This window comes from Oryzias latipes, chromosome 16 (genome assembly GCF_053564925.1).
Source record: "Oryzias latipes strain Hd-rR chromosome 16, Olatipes_Hd-rR_3.1".
Lineage (NCBI taxonomy): Eukaryota > Metazoa > Chordata > Actinopteri > Beloniformes > Adrianichthyidae > Oryzias > Oryzias latipes.
The window spans coordinates 23,490,601-23,508,250 of NC_136252.1; the positions used below are offsets into that span (position 1 = coordinate 23,490,601).

Consider the following 17,650-nt stretch of genomic DNA (forward strand, 5'->3'; position numbering starts at 1 on the left):
GAGGCTCGGGGTGACGCAGGCGCACTGCGCAGTGTTCGCCGGGGTTGTTATGGTTACCACACAATAGGTGACGGGACAGGGGGCTGCGTGAAGGGGGCAAAGAGAGGGAGGGAACGACAGGAGCGAGGAGGAAGGGAGAGGAGGAGGAGGTCTGCGGAGCCGCTTGACTGGACACACCGCTGCAAGCTTCTCCCAGACAGACAGACACACAGACAGACAGGGAGCTGATGGGCAGATGCGGAGAAACCTGAGACACAGAATCAGCGTTTGATGGTTAAATATCCTGAACCATCACTTGTCAATGATGGTGTCAATAAAATAAATCCTATAAAAATGATGGATTCAGAGGGAGGACACTGATTGGCCCCCCTTCACGCGGAGACAGGTGTTAGTCTCTCCATACAGTAAAGGTGACTCTGGGGGGTGAGGGGGGGCGGGGGGAGTAGTCAAGAGAGACCCTCCCTTTTGGTCCCCTCCTTCCTCAGAGTTTTGGATCTCACTCTCTTCCTCCTCCTCCTCCTCTTTCTCCAGCCACCCCCTCTCTCCTTATGCAAATCACGCCTTCACCACTCTCGCTTTTCCTCACCCGTCCCTCTCTCTGTCTCACCCCTCTGCAAAAATATTGTGACTGTAAGACCGAAGAGGGGTATAAATAAGTGCAAGCAGTCTTGGAGGAAAGAAGGGGGGGGGGAGTAGGTAGTGGTGTAAGAAGGGGGGCAAAATAAGAAAAAAAAAAAGAGGGAGAGGGGTGGGGGGGGGGGGGTAAAAGGGGGTGGGGGAAGAGGCGAGGGTATGTATCAATTTGTACAGTCTTCAGTTGGCACCCCTGTTTTCCCCTGCAACGAATAACCAGAGCTTTCTTTCTTATTGTTATGATCGGTGCGCTCTGCAACATGAGCCAGCCTGCGCTGACAGACGCCCGGGCTGTGAGGCGTGCGCGTCAGCGTGCAACCTAAAACGACAAAACAGGGAGAGGGAAGAAAAAGCGGAGTGAGTGAGAATGGGAGAAGAACGCATCGCTGGATACCATAGGTAAGGAGGAGGAAAATGGATGCTTTAAACTCCTGCGTTTGGAGCTGCTCCTGATGGCCACGTTTGCGCTCTTCCTTCCATTTTCCTGAACCCCCTTTGTGCGCTCATCGTCACGCTGCGTTACGGCTAAATTATGTCCCGGTGAATTAACGCTGAAGAGTGCACGACGCGCGCCCACATTCCAGCGAGGGGAAAGGGGACAGGGAGCCGGTACGAAATGCAAAGGGATTCGCCATTCCGAAGAATGGTCCTTTTATTTTAACATGTGCGGCGCTCGGAAGCGGCTCGACGCAGGCATCCACACGTATGTGCAGCTCCAACACGGTGGGCTTTGGGAGGTTTTCTGAGGGCAGATTCGGCCGCTCTCTGCTTGCGTATCAATAACATTCGCTGGGAGAAAGAAGAAAGAGTCGTTGCAGTGTGCGCTCACTGGTGATGTAAGCAGAGCAACTGCATGCTGCTGCTTTGCATCACATGCAGGGCCGATTTGTTGACGATGCGTGTGCTGGATGCTTGCACGAGTTTGCAGAGGAAATGATTTTCTGTTGGTCTTTGTAAACTGACCGTGAACAGAGACCTGCAGGAGGACCACAGACAGGCCACTGCTGCCACCTGTAACTGAGATTCATTGTGTAGAGTACGCAGAATGCCGTCAATAGCTTGTAAATGCACTGCATGTATATATATTTTTTGCATTGTGTGTTTGGATTTTGAGAAAAATGTCTGCATCTTTCACTGCAGTGTGCACTAATTAATGCTCATCCCCATGTGTTGGGAAGCTACTATAAAATGTAGCTTGATTTCTTAAAAGAAAATATCTATATTTATAGTTATCTGTTTGACATCATTCACAATATAAGAAGCAAATCCTATTGATGTGGAATGACAATTGTTCCACACCAAGCACCAAATGACATGATCTTGACATTGTGTGCATCCCTAATGGCATGTTTGAATAAATAGGCTTGTGGTTCTTCTGGTCATAACCAGGTCATGAGGGTTAACCACAAGTGGCTGAGGGCTGTTGCAGAGGAGCTGAAAGCAGAGGGGGTGTGGCCCCACATAGTCTTGATGTTTACTGGGGGTGGGGGGTTTGGGGGTCTCGCTCTTGTGCAGCCTGAGATTGAAAAAGCATCAGCTTCATGAGTATTCTCCTCCAACTAGTGCATTCTGTCAACAAGAGTGGGTTAACCTCTCGCATTTCTGGGTCTGAGCGGCTGTGGTGAAAGCAGAGGGCAGAGAGGGGACTGTTTTGAGCAGAGTGAAGAGCAGTTGTGGAGATAGAGTGCAGAGCATGCGGGGAATTTAAATGCTCTTGCTGTGCTTTTGCGGTTGTGCACTCACATGTTTTCAAAATGTCAGAAATTCCACAATTTGGCTCTTGTAAAAGAGTAAGAATGATGATCATTGCTGCATCCTTCTTCACATTCCCTGCAAGTTATTTGTGCGATGTAAAAAAAAACAACATGGATCACGCCTTCTTTTGCTTGTGCTTCTTCACAGGTTTTGCTAGGTCTCACGGTGCAACACAGCCCAATCAATAACAAATGGAACCAGTTCTACCTTTGCAAGGGCTCGTGTTCTAAAATGGACGTTATAAAGAAGACATAATGAAAACAAGGACGCACAAAGAATCGGTATTTTTCTCAATAGCCATTTTGACCAAAATACTAAATATTATTTGCTCTAATACGAGATAAAATGTTTAATATTTGTGTTTAATACTGTGTCTTCCTCTCATATACCTTTTAAAATATATTGTTGTTTATGCTCCAATCATTCATGTTATGATTATTCACAAAGACAACATATTTAAAAAATGTATCTGCATACTTCTCTTTTCTCCATCCAAACCTTCCCAACTTTCCACCACCTGTCTTGTGCTCCTCTTTAACTGGACTTTGCTTTGCAGATGCCCATGCGTAGTGGCAGAAGGAGGGGGGCAAGTGAGGAGAGAAGGGGCAGACGGCCGCACCCCAGCCCCACTCGTCCTGAACGCAACGACAGGCAGACGGTAAAAATATGCCTCCTTTTATGTGCCGTGTCTCTTCTTGTTTTGAACTAATTTTACATTTGTGCATTCAGACAAAAACGAGGAAGAACAAAGGACTGTCTCTGCGTTTGACCTCTGTGATGTCTGTTGTGAGCTGCTTCTTTATGACTCATTTGTATGATTTCCACAGACATACCTTTACAGTGTAGGAACAGGTCGACTTTGTATTGCACATCTTTGTTAATTCAAGTCTTTGATGTGTCATGTTTGACACCGATATTGTGTACGTGTGCAAGTGTGGGTCTGTCCTAAAAACAGATATAGTCTTATTAAGGATGCAGAACCATCACTGCCGAATTAAAGCTCTTGTGTTGTTTTAGCAACGAGGCTCTGGTGAGGAATTGGCTGGAAATCGCTTCAGTCGCAGATCACAAGGGCATGATTCATCAGAGAGTGAGGGGGAGGAACTTGTATCTCCTCCAAAAAGACAGAAAGTTCAGGTTTGTCTAACTCTCCATCAGTACATTATATGCACACCATCTATAAGATGGTGTTTTAGATCTTTGAGGCTCAAGCTGTTGTCTCTCCTTAACAATCAAGCAGAAAGTGAATATTCTCAGTTTTCATTTTGTCCTCAATTTCCTTTAGGACTCAGCTTGTACCCCAAACCCTCCAACATCAACACACTCAACTGAAAGCTCGACTCCTTCCACGGTTCCACCTCCAACCACTGTTGTCAGCCAATCTCGTGAGAGTGACAACGAAGACGGCCAGTCCCAGGGCAGCAGAAGTTCAGTTGTGGGGAGCCTTGCCAATAGTAGTAGTAGTCTGAGCAGTGGGCGGGATATAGACCAAGACAATCGTTCCTCATCTCCAAGCCTTTCAGCCTCCCCTCTGGGAAGTCTAGACTCTGATTCTGATGGCCCAGACTCACCAAAGCATGGAGAACGAGAGAAGACTAAAGAAGGGGGGGCAAGGAAAGTCACAGGAGAAGATAGGAGAACTGTCCGTGAAGGGAAGGCGGAGGAATCCTGTGGAGATGGAGAGAAGCGAGACGTGGAAGGCGCAGAGGACTGCCCGTCTTTGAAGCCCCCCTCCACTCCCTGCTCTTCGTCTGGTTTGACTCCTTCTCTCCGCGGAGCAGGAGATTCGTCAAATGACAGCAATAGTGGGAGGAAGTCATATTTCTCCCTGGACTCCAAACTGATGTGTAAAGTTGAGTATGGCACCCTAACGGGTGTTGAAGGAGCCTTAAGTGGTAACCGAATGACTCCCAAAGCCAGCTCACAGTGCGTCACCAAGACAACTCTCTCTGGAGGAGAGCTTTCCCACAGTAGCCCCAACATTTCCAATTCTTTACCAACTCCACTTCCTCCTCCACCTGCCCTAAAACCATTAGAGCTCGGAGGACAAAACTTGCCTGCTGAGGTTAAGACGGAGAGAGACAAAACAGAGAAGGCAGACAAACTCCTGGAGAAAACTCAATCCACGCCTCCTTCTCTGCTGCCACAGACTGCCCCCCAGCCTCAGTCTCAGCCTCAGATACAGCCCTCCAGCCATTCTCACCACTACAGCTCCACCAGCTGGCAGGGGGGCACAGCAACTGGTTGCCAGGTCAGCTGGGGTTACACTCGTTACCCTGGCAACCATCACTCACACCAGCCTCCTGTTCAACAGCAACAACTTCCCTCCGTTTACAACCCTCCATCCTCTCGCCATTCCTCCTCCCACCCCTCTTACCTCCCCCATTCTCACCCCCACCCCCACAGGGAGTACCTTCCTAGGTACACTGGAGGGGGAGGCGATAGAGATAGAGGGGCTGCAGGAGAGAGAGAGAGGGGAGTGAGAGGGGAGTGTGGTGGGAGAGAGATCAGTAGGGAGTACCCTGCTCCCACTGGAAACAGCAACAACAATAGCAGCAGTAATATTAATAGTACTTGTGGTGCAATGGGTGGGCCCAACAGCATCCAGAATAGGGAGTTTGGGGTCCTGAGTCAGAGTCGTGAGTACCAAGGATCTGGGAGAGATGGACCTAACATTGGTCCAGAAAGGAGAGACTTTGGTCAAGCTTTCCGAGACAGGGATCGTGACAGAGAAAGAGAACGTGAAACAGGAAAGGAATTTAATCCACAAAACCAAAACAGAGATTTTGGCCCTGGTGGAGCTGCAGGGGGGCATCCCAGAGATAAAGATGGCAGCAGATGGGGTGAGTTTCCAGGCCAAACAAGAGAAGTTAGCAACAGCAACCCTAGCAATTCCATATCACAAGGAAATCCCCCAAGCTCAACCGCTGGGTTACCAGTAGCCCCCATGCTGAATCGTGACCCACCTGTCTCTCCTCAAAACAATCTAAATCACCCTTCCCAAACATCCCTTCCCTCGCACCATAACTCTCATCCTTCAAACTCATCAAATAGAGACTTTCCTCCCCCTCTAGACCAGGCACAAACTCCATCCTCTGGTGGAGATCACTTTCACAGAGAGTATCCTCCTTCTGGAGCAAAAGACTTTCCTGCTGGTGTGCCTCCTCCTGCTGGCACAAACCGAGAGTACTTAAGCTCCCCAGGGTTAACTCCAAATGTGGGTCGAGAGTATTCAGGGCCCGGAGGAGCCCAGTATCCTCACCCACCTTACCCTCATTACCAGTCTGGGCCAAAAGACAGGGAGAGGGACCCAAACCTGCGAGATTCAACTATGTACCAAAGCCGTGGAGGCTCAAATCAGCCTTCTGCACTCTCTCCTTCGTCCTCCAGCACTCACCATGGGCCATACCCCCATCAACCATCTCTGGCTTCTCTACCCTCACCTCAAAACTCACATACTCAGCCTTCCCCAGTAGGTATGGCTGCCGGTGTCCGCCCCCAACACTATCAATCCTCTACCCAGACCCCTCCGAAACCCCTATCACCCTTGCCAAGTCCATCAACTAATCAGATAGGACCTTTTTCATCTTTTCCCTCTGGCCCCTCATCCGCTTCCAACGCGCAACTTCAGGGGCCGGCTGCACCCACCAGCTGTTCACCTGGTTGCCGTCCTTCCCCTTTCCACGGCACTTTAAACAGCCGTCCTCAGTTCAGTGGAACATATCACTCTAATGGGAACAATGCTAGTCACATGGCAAACAGTGGTAGCAACAGTAGCACACCCAGTAGCAGTAATACCAACTCTCAGTCACTCTCACCTCAAAATATCTCAAAGGGCCCTCCACCTCAAGGTAACTCTACCAACAATAACAGCATTTCAGCACCTGCTACGAGCTCTGGCCTCCCAAGTGGAGATGGGAATTCAGATTCAGGACCACCTCCAACACCTGTCATTAAAGAAGAACCAATAGAAGAAAGGGAAGAGAATGAAAGCCCACCACCAGTGTTGAGAAGCCCCTCACCAGAACCAAAACCTGTGGACATTCCCATCCACGCCAGTCAGTCAGCACGGTAATGTCAAAACGAGGTTGGCATCCTCACTAAGATTGTCAGTGAATCCTTACCCAAGGCTTCCAATCGTTGTTAATTCTGTATCTTCTGACTCTAGGTTTCACAAGGTCCTAGATCGTGGCAGCGGGAACTCCTGTGCACGCAGCGATGTTGTCTTTGTTCCACTAGATGGATCCAAACTGTGGAAGAAACGGAATGAGATGATTGAAAGAGCCCGAAGAGAGGTGGAGCAGCGAGCCAGAGATTTAAGAGAAAAAGAAAGAGAACGAGAAAGAGAACGTGAACGTGAGAGGGAACTGGATCGTCATCTGCAGGTGTGCACATTTTTATGTACCATGTCAGATTTTGTGGTTTTAATGTGGAGACAGATGACCAATATAATGCTACGTTCACACCAGGCTTGGCCACGCACGTTTGAGCGACCACTACCAATGCAAATTTAATGTAAATACACTTATATGCATGTTTCAAACTCTTGTCTTCATGCGTCACTACTCAAGCTTTTAAGTCAGTTTTCAAGCTATACTTTCAAAATTGAACATGCTGTAAAAGTTAAATCAGTTGAACTTTGACTGGTCAGGGATTCTGATTTGGTAGTGACTTATTTTTTGTGTCCTTTTTAATACCAGAAGTAATAACTGTTAGAAAATTGATTATGGAGAATAAATTAATATTTGCACCTGGCTGAAATCATATGACACCAAGTCTTTCAGAACACGAGACAATGATTCGCGAGAATTGCACCACTTCCACATTTTGCACCAAGCCTCTTCCAACTGTAGGTACATGCGCTAGTATCAGATAGCGACAAGCCATTGTGAACACACTTGCCCAGTGTGTACGTAGCATCACAGGACAGTTTTTAAGTGGGTTATTGCAAATTGTCTTTCTTCTGTTTGTACTATAGCACCAGAAGGACATCAGTGCTGCTGGAGGGGCTCGCCAGGGCTCCACACTTTTTTTCCCTTCCTCATCCTCTATCATTCTTGACCCTTCTTCTTCTGCATCATCCAGCAACCCTGTCCCCCACCCTCCTCATCCCCAGCATCATCCTTCACATCCACATGCTCACCTTCCTCCGACACACCATCTCCATCCATCTCTGTCTCACTCAATACCCCATTCTCTGCTTTTACCATCCATGGGTGGTGCATCAGCTGTAGTCGGAGGTCCCCAGGGAGGCCTGGGAATAGGTTTAGGAGGTCCTTATTTGGGTCCCGACACACCAGCATTAAGAACTCTAAGCGAATATGCTCGTCCACATGCTATGTCTCCACTTGGGGCTGCAAGTCGTGCCCAAGCACACCACCCTCAGGTTCATCATGGGCACCCCCATGTCCACCCCTCATTTTTCCTCCCTCAGTTTCAGAACCATGCTTTTGCCCATCCACACCACCTCCCTACTGATGCAGCTACAGCAGCAGCTATTTTGGGGTTTTTGTATGGTGGTAGTCTAGAAAATGGTCCAGGCATTGGTGGCCATCCCGGAATGGCAGGAGGTCCGGTACCTGGTGGGATTGGAGGTCCAGGATTAGGAGGAGTTGGTTTCCCCCACTCAGTGGCTTCTCATCGAGATCGCATGAAGCCTGGATTTGAATTTAAGAGTGATGAGCGGGTTTACCCACCTGGATCCATACCTGATCCTGCAGCCATTGCTCTTGCTCACTCACATTCTCATGCTCATGCAAATGCCCATGCACAAGCTCACTCCTTGCTTATTGGCGGTGGTCCGGCAGGAGCCAATGAGGTGTCACTCTATGGTACTCCCCCTCCAGCTCCCCCTGGACCTCCACACCTCCAAAACCCAACCCTGGCACCAGTAACTCGGCCTCCCAACCCTCCTGCACCTCAGCCAAATCCACCTCCTGCATCTCTACTTCCACCATCTCTTACCTCCCACCCTTTATCTGCTCCGCCTGCTGCACCTCAAGTGCCACCATCCACTGCTGCTCCTCCATCCGCTCCACCTCAGCCTGCTCCACCAACATCTAGTGCTGCCTCACTTCATCACCCAGTCCCCCATTCATCTTTTTCCTCCTCCCATCTGCCACCAGCGTCTGCACCCCCTGCTCCTCCCGAGAACTACCCCACTCCCACCCGCTCCCCTGCTTCCTTTGAGCGTGACAGGAGTGGAGAAAGAGAAAGGGAAAAGGAACGAGACCGAGCAGCTTTACCGACCTTTGGGGAGAGGGAGCGTGAAAGGGGAGGAAGCAGTGGGGGCGGAGGAGGGGGAGCGAGTGGAGGAGGTGGGGGAGGCGGTGGAGGAGGAGGAGGAGGAGAGAATCTTGGTCGTCTTCAGATGTTAAACGTGACACCCCATCATCACCAGCATTCACACATCCACTCACATCTTCATCTGCACCAGCAAGACACAGGTACTTAATTCTACTAAGAATCCTGATATCAGATTGTTTTTGAACATGTGTTGCTTAAAAATCAATAAAAATATTGTTTTAATTAAATAGGTAGATATTTTTGGCTGAATCTTATCTAATGGTACCTTCTTGATGTCTTAATTGCAGCTAAAACAGCTCCAAGATGGTTTGATTTATAGTTTTGTGTCCAGTCTACTTTATGTTTTCCACTCTTATAGTTTAAATAATTGGAAAAACGCTGACTGCAGATATCCAAACAGCAATTTGAATGTTGGCCCACAGGCATTGGCAGACTTTTGCAGTTCAGTTATATGCACCATGTTGCAAAGCATGCAGGGCTGTTAAATTCAATATCAAATATTGATCAAAATGACTGCAAAATTGTTGGAAAATGTTGCATTTAGGCTCGCTATCGAGCAACATTTTTGTGACAATTTTTGTTTTTTTTTCACAAATATATTTTTGTGCATGGATAGGATGGAATACATCAGGAAAGGAGCATGGCTATCAAAAGAAACTTTACATACAAGCAGATTTCTTTTGGTTGTTTTTAGACAACATTATAAATGTTTAGTTAGCATTTGACAAACCTTTTCTACACATGTAAGTTTTGTGATCATATTTAACCTGAGAAAACACTGCTTTTTTAAAGATCTAAATCAGAAAAATCTTTTCTAAAATCTATTTTCTGTGCATAATGCATATTTTTACTCATAGCACAAGTCAGATAATATTTTCAATGTTGTACGTTTTCTGCTTTGACCCCTATTAAATTTCTCCTGTATTTCCAATTACATCATTGGCATCCAGCGGCGGGCGGGGTTCACCCCCTAATGGACCCGTTGGCGTCAGGGTCTCCTTTGGCACGCCTCCCTTACCCAGGAGCCACAATCGGCACCCCCATCCTGGCTCACCCCCTCACTGACAGCGATGTGCTCCGCCAACAGCTGTTCGGTGAGGAGAAGGCTCCTCGTCCATGTACTCGTTCAGTTTTCTTCTCTAAACAACAGTGCTAAAAATATATCAAGACACATTTTTGACTCTAGACGGGGATGACTGACCTTAATGTCCCTCCTTTCCCTCCGCTTCCTATTAGGTGCTCCTTTCCGTGAACTGCCACAGCCATCCTCCCTCACCGGTCCCATGTCGGCAGCCCATCAGCTCCAGGCCATGCAGCAGGCCCAGAGCGCAGAGCTGCAGATCCAGAGACTGGCCCTGGAACAACAGTGGATCCACCATCACCACCACTCCCTCACCCAGGACGAGTATTACAGGTACAAAGTCAACATTTTTAATCAACCTCTTTTGTGTCTCAGCTGCATGTATCTGGTTGCAAAACATATTTACTGGTGTGGTAACAGTGATTCTTAAAAAAAATTAAATAATCATGTGGTTCGTGGAGTAACATTTTAAATAATGTTTTAAGTGGTATTTAAAGTCCCAACCCAATCATCTTTTGATCTATTGTAAATTTAAATGCATTGTGCTTTTTTTAATCCAAAATCAAACAACCTGTATCGTTTCCAAGGACATAGTTTCTGCAGAGTGGCAGTTGTTCATTAGAAGTTTGCCTCTGAGTTGTGGGCGGGACTGTTGGCACGGAGAAAACTTGCCCCCTTCCTATCGTGCATCTGTTTATGCATTTTCCCGTTAGCTTACAACCGCTCACAACCCCAACTTAACATTACTGGTGCAACAAAAATGATGAGCAGTATTGAAGCTTTCCAGCTGTACACTTTTGAGGCAGATACCAGCTTGAATGAGGAAAATGAAGACGGACATGGAACTAGTTTTCTACAAGAGGATGTATGAGAATGGAGCAGAGCAGGGAACTTGTGGCTTACCGTAGTAGCTTCTACGTCACTGCTACAAGCTTTTTCAAATTTCAAAATTTCATCTGTTCCTGATTCCAAACGATTTGAAAAAGAAATACTCAAAAATGCAATTTTAAGCTAAAGTTTCTTTACATATGTCCTCCATCATGAGAAAATGCCACAAGAAAATGGTAAAAACATCAAAAACCTGCTTTTCATTGGAGTGGATCTTTAAACAAAAATAAAAAGGTATTCTCAGACATCTGCTTCCTATTCCTTTGGAGGAAAAAAATATTTTGCTAACAAAGAATGCACTGTTCTGGAGAAGATTATTTATTTAACAGAGAATAATTTTAACAAAATTATTTTTTTATTGTAATTTTACTAAGATTCTCATTTTCCACAATCCCACTGATCCCCTTTAACCTTTCTGTCAAATCTCAGATCTTAAGCTGACTTTAGACCTGAAGCTAAATTTTCAATTTAACCACTTGCTGGACTAATCCGGGTTACTAGATTTGTCAAAAAGCTTCACAAAGCACAGATGCTCATTAAAGGAAACAAAAAAAGGCCTAAACTTGACCTGATCCTTTGAATTTATCGGGTTGTAGAAATCTCTTTGTATTACATTTGTTAGCTGGTTTGCTCTTGGGACATTACAAGTTAATACCCCAAGCAACCAAAAAAACAGTTTTCTGATTTACAGAGAGGCAAATATCAGTCTGTTGCAGCATGCATGCAGGATATTAATGTTGACAGCAAAATGCACTTGCCTGAAATGAAACCAAACCTCAGCTTTTGCTCACAGACCGGTGTGATTTGTCTTTTGACCTTTCAGTCACCTGAAGAAGGAGAGTGACAAGACCTTGTGAGGGAGGGGCACAGCAGAAAGCAGCATGGAAAGAAAAAACAGTGAAAAGTGGATAAATACTACAATGAAAGCCCTGAAAAACAATGAGGAAACAAAGACTTATTTACAAGAGCTGGACATGGAATTTACTGACGAAAACAAGAGGATTTTGAAGGATTGTTGGCGGAAGAAGGAGGGGGTGAAAATGTTGCACAGAGTCCCTCCTAACGACCCCAGCCTCCAGCGCTTTTCCTGCATTTTGTTCTTCGGTCCTCTTTTTTGTTTTCTGTTTTTTGCTCTGTACAGAATATTAGCTGGAGGCAACGATGGTGACATACAGTACGTGTAAAATACTTGATGCCAGAAGACTGTGTACATGAGTCTTTTATGTCGTTGCATGTAGCTTTACGCGCTTATTCTAAACTGGTGGAACTTTTGGTTCTGTTTTTAGTCATTTCCCCCTCATTTGTATCTGAGGGCTGCTCTATATGCATGGGATCAGCATTTTAGTGTTTTGTTATGTTTATGATTAATAGTATTGTTATTAAGATTATTGTTGTTTGTTGATAATGAATAATTATATATACAACACATATTATTTGTATTATTTTTTTACATTTTCATGGTATGGCAGTTGGTTTTTATGTTTGATTTTCAATTTTCCTTGTGTAACAAGATGCAAATGAGGGCAAAAAAAAAAAATCTGAAAATAAATTATAATCTCTTTTTTGGTAATTTCGAGTTTTTCACTTGCAGACCCCTCATGTACATTCAGAGCGTTTGCCCTGTTTTGCATGTCTTCTCATGCACGAAGCATATCAGATTCCTCTCCCTCCTTCCTTTCTCTTTTTCTCCACCAGCATGTCCCTCCCTTTTTTTTCTTTTTTTTTTTGAGTGTAGCTAATAGGAGACACATGGGATGAGTGAGAAACAGGGGAGCAGCGTTGTTCCAGTGTACAGCCGTAGGGACAGCAACATTTGCTGCAACGTAAAAATGAGAAAATATAGAGAGAAATCAAATAATGAAAAGGAGGAGGAGCTTAAAGTGTGTTTTACAGATGCTGGTGAAAGCTGAGGGTGAGTTTTCATCATGTCTGGCTGGAGGAATCTCCTTTACTTGGATCAGTGATCACAGCCTTGGTGTTCCCTCACTGGTGGCCCACAGCTCTGGCTGAACAAACGACACATTACTGCTGCTTTTTGCGCTTTAAAAAACCTGCAGCCCTCCGGTGCAACAACAAGTCTGTCTACTGCGCTACACGACTTCCTGCATGAGTTGGAGGTTTTGTGTCGTTAAAAGTCACCTTGAAAAAGTGTGTCAGCACTACGTAAAGAACCTTCAACAGGACACATTTCACATTTTCCCCTCTGGTGACATCCCATCAGGATGTATGAAGAAATCTAGAGACAAATCCCCCTCCTTCACAGTCTCTTGCTAAAATAAGAAGGATTTTTTTTTTGAATAAATATACCTGAAGAATGAATTGTGTATATGTAATTAAGTTTATCAAGTGTGGACAAGATAAAAAAAAGACAATTATAGATTTTAGGAAGACCAGAAATAACTAACATCCCTTTTCTTTTAAAGAATAATCCTTTTTTTTAAAGTTTTGTCTATTTTAACATTGCTGATGTCATTCCTATAGTTTCTTTGCTGTGGTGATTTTGCAGTTCTAGTCCTTTGTTTCTAACTGGGACACGATTGATTGAGATTCTACCTCTGAGGAGCCTATTGAATAAAGAGGAGAAGTGGAGCACGTGGTGGTTATCCCACCGTTGCCATCATCATCGTGTAACCCGACGTCCCCCAAAGCTCCCCTCCAAGAAAGAATTAAATTGGAAAAAAGAAAAGGTTTTAGGGATTATTTACAAGACAGTGGTGCTGAGTGCAATTTTCACTGCCGTCCAAGCCAGACATCCAAATAAAAGCACAGGCTGATAACAAAGGCTCTGTCAATCCTGCTAATAAAAATGCTCTACATCCTGTGCAAAAGCTACAGTTTGATGTGTGTAGGAGCTTCAGTCACAGGCATCTAACTGCACCGCAAAGCTGATTCCTGTCCATGGAGATTACAGTAAAAGTGAAATAAATTATTTTTGCTGTTGTGGATCACTACAAACATTTTAACATGGATTTACATTTCTATTTGTGGGACTTCATATGTTTTTTGAAAGACTTTAACATCACTATAATAAGAAAAATGTGATTTAAAGCTATTTCTGTTTTGAGATTTGAAATTTCCCTCTAGGAATGATAAAAAATTTCTAAACTTAAACCTTCTGACCAGATTTGTTTTGCCTCTTTATTTCTTCTTGTTTGATTGGGTAATAGTGATTTGAAAGTAATTGTTTCCTGTTGTTAATTTACATTTGAAACCGTGTCCCAGCGCTTTTCAAAACTAGACTGCCTCTCTGCGGTTTGGCAAATTGATTGCTTTTGCTATTAACTAAATGCCCCAAAGGCCTCAGCAGGCTTTAAAGAATAACACAAGAATCATTTCCAAATGGCTTCGACCTGCCATGTGATATTAATTTTGGAAGATTAAACAAACAAATCCACAGCTGAACATCCATCTTTGATTATATAATGATTAGAGTCTTACTAGAAACTAAGGTTGTAATGAAGCCAAAGCAAAACAAAGCCTTTAAAGAGAATACAAGTTATGATATTTCCTGTTATTCAAATCCCACTGTATGGTTTGCTTTTTGAACATCCTTGAGAAAAGAACAAATGCATTTATTTCAATTCTGAAACGAATTTTTTCTATATTTATCAATTATTATTTGATGTTGCTTTTCTGTTAACTTTTTAGTAAACAAAACAAATGTTTTTGTTGTTCCTAATGGTTAAATAGAAGGTTCAGAGCTGAGGAATATTAAAAGTGAACTGTTATGATTTGTAAGTCCAGTCTGTGCATTTTATATACAAGTTAGAGTGCAGAGTTGCAAAAAAAGACAAAACCATTAAAAAAGAACAGATTTTTCCAATGTTCAGCAAACTGTGGACTCCAGGAAATCCCCCCTTTATCTCACTCATCTCCAGCAGCGCTGTCACAGCCTGCAGAGGCAACAGACACACTGAAAGTGAACAGCAACTGCTGTCTGAGACAAGCGTCTGCTGCTTTTCTTTTTTCCACCCAGACAATCAATCTGCTTTGACCTCTTGCTCTCTGCAGCATGGAGAAGATCATCCCAGTGGATCATCTGCACGCATTGCAGAGCATTCGTAAGGAACTCTATTACAGAAAATGCAATCAAAGAGAACACTGCCTGTCTGCAGTCACAACCGGAGTTTGCCATGTGGGTTTAATATACCAGTCATCTTAAAGCTAACAAGTTGGTGTTCGCAGTGGATTTCAAAGCACCATAAAGCCCTGCAAGCTTTCACTGTTTTTTCAGGGATATTTATGGTTGCTTAAATTGTTAAGAATGTTGGCAGAATTCATGTAAACACCACACTTTTCTCAGAGTCTGTTCCATCACAACTCCAGACTGATGTCCTTGTCTATGAATCTTCCCCGATTAGTGGCCGACAGAGGCCCGACTCGCTGTGTTTGTGTTTCGTTTCAGCGAGAAGAAATGGATTGAGACATTAACTCGAGTCAACAGGAGCAGTCAGTGCTAAGCAGTGGAGAGAAAACGGAAAAAGCAGAGCCCCAGCGTGCAGCACCTAGACCAGACAGATGTATGTTCTTTGGTTCTTTTGTTTTCCAAATGTTGTGCAACTAGGAACAAATCAAGATGGTTCAAATTATTGCTCACACGATCAAAAAAGTATTAAAATTCCCCAAAGAAATACATCAAAAAACATGATAAGTCTGAAGGTATCTGTAAAAAAAATATGAGTGGAATCTGGAGGGAGAGATTTCCAATAAATGGACTTTGTAGAAAAGTCCTGATTTCACTTTTGGACAAACTTTGACCTCTGAGGTGTTGATCTCTGATAATACCATGGGCTACATCAGTATTGCAGATTGCAGTTGCTTTGTGTTGACAAGATTTTACGGGGTGAGCGAGGCCACCTGAAGAGAGCTTCTCTACATCCTCCACATCGAGAGGAGCCAGTTGGGGTGGCTCGGGTGTAGCGTCCAGATGCCTCCTGGACGCCTCCCTAGGGAGGTGTTCCGGGCATGTCCCATGGGTTGAGGCCCTGGAAAAGACCCAGGACATGCAGGAGAAACTATGTCTTTCAGCTGGCCTGGAAATCACCGGGGGTCCCACAGGCAAGTGGTCGGAGAGAGGTAAGGCTGGGCATTTTTGTTTAAACTGTGACAGGAGAGAATATGGATGGTTGGATGGATGGATGGATGGATGGATGGATGGATGGATGGATGGATGGATGGATGGATGGATGGATGGATGGATGGATGGATGGATGGATGGATGGATGGATGGATGGATGGATGGATGGATGGATGTGGATTCATCATCAGCCATGATACGGTGCTGCAGCCAACTTTATTAAATGTAGAACATATTTCATAACCTCTACCTGTCATCACATCTATATGTTAAATAAACCACTAATTTGTTGCCAAATCTTGCTATTTCAAATGAGATAATTAAAATAACTTACCTATTAATTTAAAATCAGCATTATGCTTGAGAATAAAACCTACTGACAAGTGTTAGACAGAGCAACATGCAAAGGTCACAAGACAATGAAGTGGTCAAACATGGGTGAGCATTTGATATCAAATTCTGAGCTTCATCCTCTTCCTCTTAGGTTCTTCCCTTTCTAAGTTTCCTTTGCATCTGATCCTAAAGTGAGTTCTGACAAAAAATACTGGTGGCCAATAAAAGTTGAGCAAAACATACACTAAACGCCATAATAAAGTTAAAAAAAATGTAACGATTTTTCCAAAAATTGCTTAAATGTTCTGATTGGAAAAGAGAGACATTTGGCCAATTTTATAGCAATTTTGGACATCTCTGATGCATCATCAGCCAGGACAAACAGCATGTTGCCCACCCACCTCTTTGTTGCAAAGATTTTAATTAATCCCTCATAGTAGCTAATCTAGGCTTTTTACCAAAAAAGCCACATGTCTATGATCACCTTCATATATGTACAAACTACCTTCTCTGATATTGATTCAATGCTATGGTCACAAAAAATGTGATTAAAATGATTTGGTTTTAAAAAATAAACATCAATAAATATAAATTTCAAGTGATCACACATAAGCGGCAAAGCATGTTCCCCTATGATCGGGGGGTTGTGGGTTCAAATCCACAGTCAGGTCATATGAAAAAATTCTAAACTCAGCGCCCACCTGCTTCACACTCACCATAAAGGGGTTGGATGATTCCTGTGTGCAGCTGTGGCTGCGGCTCACTGCTCCTCCAGAGGATGGGTCAAACGGAGAGAATAAATTTCACACTTCCAAATGTGTGACATCTGATGGGACTAAGGCTGAGATTTTAAACGTCTGTAGTTGGATGATATAAAAGAGAAAAAGTGTTTTTCATGATGGTTGAATGCAGAAGCTTTCTAAAGAACAGTCTACTTCAACGACACACAGAGTACTTTGGATCTCCAATGAAAACATCAGGTTCTGCAGAAGGAGCTGGCTTTAGAAAATACTAGTGCTTCAACAAAAAAATGAGCAGTAGCAGAACACTGAAGATAATGCGAAGTAGAAATAAAAATATATATACATATATATAAATGCATTTAAAATGGCTCAGCATAGGTCATGCCTGAATCCTGTTTAAAGAGCAGAAACTCTATTTAACAGAGAGGAAAGATGGGGAACCCTAAAAAACTTTTTCTTAACCCTGAAATTGACCAGAATACATCTATCAAAACGAAATTAGAATTTTTATTTTATTATTTTAAAGCAAATCATAATTTTGCAAAACATCCCAAAAGAAATTTCGGACAACGGGACACATATGTAAGAATGATTTTAAAAGTGTGATTTCAAAGTTATACATCTTAAAATGTATTTACAAATCGGTTTTAAACACAACACAGGTCAAGTCCGCAACAACAAGAAGTAAACGAAAAACAGCTTGCAGTCAGAAAGTGAAAAGAAATTCTTTGAAAAGCTTTTGAGTGAGCCCCCCAAAAATTACATGAATTTCATTATACTATAATATATTTATTTTTTCAGTCTGTCAAAAAACTTGCCATTTTCACTCAGAGA

At 43.9% G+C, this 17,650-nt stretch overlaps 1 protein-coding gene across 7 annotated transcripts; it reads left to right on the top strand.

The window, feature by feature from the left end:
* Positions 1–765: 765 nt before the first annotated feature.
* atn1 (atrophin 1) lies at positions 766–12,233 on the top strand. Of its 7 annotated transcripts, XM_078933522.1 has the most exons (11): positions 766–790; positions 903–1,032; positions 2,536–2,669; positions 2,945–3,046; positions 3,406–3,525; positions 3,674–6,459; positions 6,557–6,773; positions 7,367–8,834; positions 9,645–9,812; positions 9,931–10,108; positions 11,487–12,233. In XM_078933522.1, the coding sequence occupies exons 3-11, from the start codon at positions 2,643–2,645 to the stop codon at positions 11,518–11,520; spliced, it is 5,100 nt and encodes a 1,699-aa protein (XP_078789648.1). In that variant the 5' UTR covers positions 766–790; positions 903–1,032; positions 2,536–2,642; the 3' UTR covers positions 11,521–12,233. The 7 variants fall into 7 exon arrangements, 6 of the variants coding, with proteins under 6 accessions (XP_078789648.1, XP_011483749.1, XP_011483750.1 ...); XR_002292082.3 differs by lacking the exon at positions 766–790 and having other exon boundaries at positions 819–1,032; positions 9,632–9,812; XM_011485447.4 differs by lacking the exon at positions 766–790 and having other exon boundaries at positions 819–1,032.
* The last annotated feature ends 5,417 nt before the right edge of the window (positions 12,234–17,650 follow it).

Excerpts from the sequence above, each read along its gene's own strand:
- atn1 (XM_078933522.1), top strand. The coding sequence starts at position 2,643 with ATGAAAACAAGGACGCACAAAGAATCG. Across the intron at positions 6,774-7,366 it reads AACTGGATCGTCATCTGCAG|CACCAGAAGGACATCAGTGC; the intron begins GTGTGCACATTT and ends TTTGTACTATAG. Across the intron at positions 8,835-9,644 it reads TCTGCACCAGCAAGACACAG|CGGCGGGCGGGGTTCACCCC; the intron begins GTACTTAATTCT and ends ATTGGCATCCAG.